The sequence below is a fragment of the Benincasa hispida genome, chromosome 12 (assembly GCF_027475165.1).
Source record: "Benincasa hispida cultivar pf3 chromosome 12, pf3_genome.v1.1, whole genome shotgun sequence".
NCBI classification, from domain to species: Eukaryota; Viridiplantae; Streptophyta; class Magnoliopsida; order Cucurbitales; family Cucurbitaceae; genus Benincasa; species Benincasa hispida.
Genome location: NC_143489.1, coordinates 44,206,556 through 44,213,675, shown reverse-complemented (window position 1 = coordinate 44,213,675; position 7,120 = coordinate 44,206,556). Strand labels below are relative to the sequence as shown.

At 29.5% G+C, this 7,120-nt stretch overlaps 1 protein-coding gene across 1 annotated transcript; it reads right to left on the bottom strand.

The window, feature by feature from the left end:
• Positions 1 to 513: 513 nt before the first annotated feature.
• Positions 514 to 3,551, bottom strand: LOC120067827 (pathogenesis-related thaumatin-like protein 3.5). Its single transcript, XM_039019419.2, has 3 exons — positions 3,423 to 3,551; positions 1,853 to 2,516; positions 514 to 859 (listed from the first exon to the last, which is right to left on the bottom strand). The coding sequence occupies exons 1-3, from the start codon at positions 3,469 to 3,471 to the stop codon at positions 715 to 717; spliced, it is 858 nt and encodes a 285-aa protein (XP_038875347.1). The 5' UTR covers positions 3,472 to 3,551; the 3' UTR covers positions 514 to 714.
• Positions 3,552 to 7,120: the final 3,569 nt, after the last annotated feature.

The following is a 7,120-nucleotide window of genomic DNA, read 5'->3' as shown; positions in this document are numbered from 1 at the left end:
AGAAATGAGGAAGAACGGGAAGAATAAGAGAGGAATGAGGAAGAAAGTAGAATGGAAAAACGTAATAATATTTTTATTTAATGTTTTTTTTTACATTTCTTTTATTTCTATATATATATATATATATATATATATATATATATAAGATTTATCCTTTTAGATTTTTTAAAAACTCCATTAACAAAAAAAATAAAATAAAATAAAGCATAATTTATTTAAAAAAATCAAACAAGACCAAATACTTTGTACACACTTAAACTAATAAACGAGGGTAAATTTAATTATAATAACATATATCATCAATTACATTAACAAGCCTAAGATTCCTTAGATTCGTCATTAAGTGTCTTCTAAAATCATCTTTTTCTAATCGATCTTTTCTATGTAGAAACTTAATTGCGATTATAACCAAAAATTGATTCGCATAGCACATTCACACATATATATATATATATATATAGAATCTTATATACAAAACGAGGAAAGATTTCAGAAACTACCATTTACACAATATACAAATAAATCGATCCAATGTTATTAAATTTAGACATTAAAAAAAAAAGTTAATAATATGAAGTAAAGAATTGGAAATTGTACAATAGTCCAGGACTCCACAACCCATTTTGTCATTTTGCACTCAAAGAAAAAAAATCAAATAATTAAAAAAAAAAAAAAAAAAGGTAGATAATCAAATAATGTGAAAAATATGGAGCCTCAAAGTTGAAAAATAAGCCATGAATTGATGAGAAATAAAAAAGCCGCCATTGGAAGAGACCACCGTCCTCCGACAAAGGATTTCAAGCTGTTTGATCCACTGCAAACCAGCTTGTGGTTATGGTAAGTACACACCGGCTGATTCCTGCAACGTAAACCATAAATGAAATTACCATTATTATCATTTCAGTGTTCTCTTTTTCCTTTTATAAACTATAATTTTAGAGTTGCATTTATTATTTTTATTTCATTTCGGCGGTTGGTTCATTTTAAATTTTGTAATTTCAAAATTTTCACTTTAATCCTTTTAGTTTGCCAAATTTTCCGACTCTTAAACTTTTTAATATTGAATATAATGATGGATGGCTCTTATAACAAAATTTTCGTACAATAAACTAATTACATATGCTTTGTACTAAAAATAATATTGAAAGTTTAGCCCCTGCTTAATATTTTTATTTTTTAGGTTTTAAAAATTAAGTTTGTAAACATATTATTAATTTCTTTGTTTTGTTTTTACTTTTTAAGATATCAGTAAAATGCAAGTCAAATTTATACTATAAATGTTAAGAAAACAGAAACCTACCTTCTTCTCTTCTTTTCTTTCCTTTCTTAAATAAAATTTGATTAATATTTCAAAACATTAAAAGAAAAAAAAAAAGGCAATAAAGGAAAAAAAAACTTTGGAGGAAAGTAGTTTTCAAAATGAATAGAAAAGTAAAATAAATTATTACCCAATTAGACATCATGTTAATTAAAAACATATTTTAATGTTTAAAATTTGATTAAGAATTCAAATATGTATAAAAGAAATTTAGTACATTCTCTTGGTGAGCTTAGATTGCATCAAATATTATTTATAAAACCAAAAATAGAAAAATACTTGGGTCTATGCCTACCAATTATCTAATTAAAGTTTGTCACGTAGTAAGTAATTTAATTTTTTATTTTTTAAAAAATTGAACTGTTGCTATTATTATTATTATTATTATTATTATTATTATTATTATTATTATTATTATTATTATTATGTAATAAATGAGAGTTAGCTGAGATAGAGGAAGTTTTAAAACATCAACTTAATAATTTAAACGATATCTGCTTTGAATCAAAGTTTTAAAGAAAAATGAAAATAAACCTGTTGGAGCAGAAGGTAATGACATAATCAGCAGCAGAGCAAGTGAAAATACTTGTGGGATCATCATAAGCATAACTATAAGCCGTGGGACAAGCATCCTTAAACTTCTTCGAGTAAAACGTCGGCCGGCAAGTCACCGGATTCCCGTAAACTCCTCTGCAACAATACTCATCTTTATCAAACACATCGCACGCACTCCGGCACGCCACCACTTTCCCCTTCGATTTTACTGCCAATTCCTTCGGGCATTCAGGTCTCAGATCCTTATCACAACCCGCCACGCCGCACTTTCCCGTCCCGTTTATCGGTCTTATTGCCATCGGCAAATTGAACCCATCCACCAGGCTCACGTCGTAGAAATCCAGCGCCGCCAGAGTGAACTCCGCCAGGGACGCTGGTGTCTTTCCTGACGCGCCGCATTTCAGAGAAGTTCCACAGGCTCCGGTCTGGCATTCTCCATTCCCGTCATTGTCGAAATTGCAACCGGTTCGACCCCATATCCGGCCCGACCATCCGACTGGCGCGTTGAAAACGATGGATTGCCCGCGTTTTAGTGCGAAACCACCGCCGTTGAAACTCTCTCCCGGGGTTATTCCTGGCCAGATTGTTTCTTTGCAGTTGTTTATTATGGTGAATACTCGGGCGCTCTCCGATATTCTCCCTCCTGCCGTATCAACAAACAAAATTCTTAAATATGTCTATTTTTGTGCACTCCAACTAATATTTCATTCAAATTAAAATCTACTGCGTGCAATTATTTTTTTTCAAAAAAAGATATTGATAGTTTTTTCTTTTATTATTATTATATAACAAATGAGGGTTGTACTCCACTTCATCAGTCCACTTGAAATCGTCCAAATAAAGTTATTATTTTTTTTAAAAAAAAAAAAGGAGTAATAGGAAAAGTTATCACCTATTTCTTTCAAAACAAAATATAAGACAAACAAGTGAGAAATATTTAAATTTAATGAAAAAGTTACATCTTATTATATACCTGTAAAAATTATGTACTAACGATCTAAAAATAGATGATTTAAATTGATTTACTTGAAAAAGTTAAAAGAACTAAATTGGTATATAATTATTTAATAGAAGTTTTATTGATACAACATGCATACATGTTCTTAAGAAGCAGCTTCTCAAAAATAGGACTTTGTTTTTCTTTAAAAAGGTTAGACAGTTATTCATTTGTATTTTATTATATAATTATTAGTTTTTGAGTTCAAAGGTAACATATAAAATAAAATAATTTAAATCTTAGATTTCTTGTGTGCTTAAATGATGCTAACATTGACACATTATATGAATAAAAAAAAAACCCACTAACGTGAAAAGCAAAATTGAACTCTACAAAATATACTCTAACATATATGATTAGGTTTCAAATTTAATTAACTCAAACATTAAAAAAGTTTAAACTTAATAATGAATTGATAAAATTTGAAGGGTGAGAATTATTTTGAAAGAAATAAAAAGAATAAGGAAAAAGTTTGAAACAAGTTAAAAGAATCAGAAAAATGAAGGATATTTTAATATGAATAGAAAAGAGTCGAGAAAGGAGAAGAGTTACCCGATGAAAAAAGGATTAGAAGGAAGAAAAAAAGAGAAAATGGAGGCATAATGGGGTGTGTATATAGGGCTGAACTTTATTTTGATATGATGATGCAAGAAAGTTGAAAAGCATATATATACAAACCAAGATGAGGGGAGGAATAGAATAACTTGTGGAGAGAAGGATAACTTGGAGGCCAAAGATTTGGCATTGCCCTATGGTTTAAACAAACCAAAATAATTAAATTAGATGCATTAGTAATTTTCCCCTTTTTGGAGATTCCTTTCCTGACCCTTTACATCAAGTTTATCCACAGGTTCCATTTTTGCAATGAATCTCTCAATCTTCCCTCCCAAGGGCCTAAATGGTCACAATGCAGAAAGCCCAACATGAATAAGCCTCTCCCTCAAATATTTTCTTTTTCTTGATTTTGTGCAATTTTGTTCTCATGATTTCATTTCAATTTCATTTTAATGGCTATAGTTTTAGATGTTTAGATTTTATAAACCATAGACATCAAAATGAAATTTAGCTCAAACATTTTTTAAGAAAACTATCCCTAAATTATTTCGTATTGATCTACTTGAAAAGCCCACCAATATACATCTTAGTAATGTTAAAACTTTTAATAAATTCAACCCAATCTGTACGGTTTAAGTTGAATCGAATTTATTATTAATTTTAAAAAGTATGTTTACATACATAGGATATAATTATATATATATATTTTTTTTTTTTTTATTTCATAATTTTTTTGGATAATCTATTCTTGAACAACTCCTAAATTTAGTACTTTGAAAATAATTTTTTCATAATACAAATTGAAGTTGCGTTGTTAAATTTAATTCAATATATGAATAATTAAATAAAATCTTTACATATTAATATTTTACTTATTTTTAAAATAAAAGATTAAATAAATGATCCAAGTAATCTACAACTCAAATCAAATGTTTCATGGTTGGGTTGATTATTTAATTAGGGTTGGGAATTTTTACTCGGGAAATCCTCCTTTGGCTATGTATTTCATAATTGTCATTTCATTTGAAATATTTAATTAAAGACTTTTAGCTATAATTTTGAACTATTATTCTAACCTTTTTCTCAATTAATTTAATATCTTTGATATTATACTTTATTTATTTATTGAGTGAACGTCAAAATGGACTTTCTATTTTCTAAATATGCTTTTTCGATTTTACTGCATTTAATATGGGATTAACCATATTTATTTTTCAAAAAATTATTTAAAATGGTAAAACTATTGAAAATATTTATTATAGAAAAATTTTATAACAATCAATGATAGACGTTAATAAATAATGATAGATTTCTATCAGTGTCTATCAGCGTCTATCATTGATAGTTATAAAATTCTGCTATGTCTTGTAATATTTTGGTTTATTTTTCTATATTTAAAAACAACCCTTATTTTCCTTTAATTTTAGGAGTTTTGATTCATTTTTTCCACAAATTTCATCGACAAACGACAATCTGTCACCTCTAAACTGCAATCGCCATTTCTTATCTCTCACTCTCAACTAAAAGTTATTCCAAAATTCCCTGTTTCGTAAGCTTTAGTAGGCACGTTATTTTCCATCATTGATGTTTATTTTCATGGTTTTTCATTTCACTTATTTCATTTCGAAACAAAATAGGTGTTCGTCATTTAGTTATGTTCATACCATTTGTTACTCTGTTTCTTTTCTGCAAATTCAATCGTTTAACATTATTGCTCAATATTGATATAGGTAAATGATGATTCGTTATATTCCATGTATACATGAGTATATTTAGGCTTATTATTTTAGGGATATCATGTGATTTAAATATAGGTGTGTCATGCAAAATATATTCAATTGTCTACGCACAATGTGCATTATTTTGTTATTATTTTTCTTGTATACCAATATATGTATAGTGGATATTATATATATGTGTTGAAAGCGTTGACGAGCCCACTCTAAATTCACTCTAAATCTCACAACTTTTAAGAGAAGAAACTTATTCTCTTACAAAACTCAAGAACGCACAAGAGAAGAATATTATTCTCTTGAAACTCAGTTTCTCTTAAACTTCAATTTGCTTCTATTAATTTTTTATTCTTTTCTCTTGCATACAAATGAGGGAAATGAACTCTTTATATAGTACTCAAGAGACACTTCCTAAAAGACACAAAGTAAATGAAGTACATGTATACATACCATTCATGTACTTGAACAATTACATGTATCTTGAAATTAGAAATGTATATAGGAATGTGTTACCCATAATGTATCTAGCTTATTAATTTCTAACATGCCCCCTTAAGATAGACTTCCCTGACTCCGAGCTTCTCTTTTATTTTCAAGAATAAGTTTGTCTTTAATACTTTTGTGAATATGTCTGCAACTTGATCTTATGTCTTACGATACTTGATATATACTTCTCCATCTTTGATTAATTCTCTGATGAAATGATACTTGATCTGTATGTGTTTTCTTCTTCCATGAAAAACTGGATTCTTCGAAAGTGAAATAGATGATTTATTGTCACAGAACATGACGGTCCCTTTCTCTTGAGGACACTTCAATTCATGTAGTACCTTTCTAAGCCAAAGTGCTTGAGAACTAGCTGCAAACAAAAAAAATGTATTCAACTTCCGTTGTTGACAATGCTACAACGTCCTGCTTCTTTGATGCCTACGAAACTGCTCCAAAACTAATATTAAATACATACCCAGAAGTACTTTTGAAATCATCCATATTTCCTTCCCAATCACTATCACTGTAGCCAACAAGAACATTATCCACATTCCTTTTATAGTGGATTCCATGATCAACAGTTCCAAGAATATATCTAAGAACTCTCTTTCCAGCTTCCCAATGACTTCTCTTTGGTGATGCCATAAATCTACTCAATAAATACTGAAAACATAAGAGCAGGTCTAGTTGTAGTTAAATACATTAAACTTCTAACAAGACTACTATAGATGGTGGCATCAAAAGCTTCACTATCATCATGCTTGCGTAACTTTAAACCCGGTTCCATAAGAGTACTAGCAGGATAAGCATTCTCCATTTTGAACTTTATCAACAAATCTTTTGCATACTTCTTATGGGAAATTGCAATCTCATTATCACCTTGTTTAACTTCAATACCAAGAAAGTAATGAAGTAAACCCATATCAGTCATCTCAAATTCTATCTTCATGCTCTCTTTAAACTCGTCAATCATCATGTTTGAATTTACCATAAAGATTAAATCATCAACATATAGACAAATCATCAAGAAATTCCATTTTCGTCTTCTTTGGTGTAGAGAGCATGTTCATATGGACAACTTGTAAACCATCCTTCAAGAAAAAATCATCGATACGTTTGTACCAGGCTCTTGGTGCTTGCTTTAGCCCATACAATGCTTTCTTCAATCGACACACCTTATTTTCTTCTCCAATTTTGGCATAACCAAGGGGTTGCTCAACATAAATTTCTTCCTCTAAATACCCATTTAGAAATGCTGACTTGACATCCAGTTGATGAACTTTCCAGTTATTTTGTGCTGCAAGGGCTAACATCAAACGAACAGTCTCCAAGTGAGTTACTGGTGAAAAAACTTCTTCATAATCCACACCAAACTTTTGTTTGTAACCTTTTACTATGAGTCTGGCCTTGTATTTCTACACTTCTCCATTTTCCTTCAGTTTTGTTCTATAGATCCATTTGACTCACTAACTC

What these genes read in the sequence shown, in the direction of transcription:
- LOC120067827 (XM_039019419.2), bottom strand. Translation starts at nt 3,471, where the DNA reads ATGCCTCCATTTTCTCTTTTTTTCTTCCTTCTAATCCTTTTTTCATCG. An exon ending in TCTAATCCTTTTTTCATCGG is followed by an intron (nt 2,517 to 3,422) that starts GTAACTCTTCTC and finishes TTGATACGGCAG; the next exon opens with GAGGGAGAATATCGGAGAGC. An exon ending in ATTACCTTCTGCTCCAACAG is followed by an intron (nt 860 to 1,852) that starts GTTTATTTTCAT and finishes TTTACGTTGCAG; the next exon opens with GAATCAGCCGGTGTGTACTT.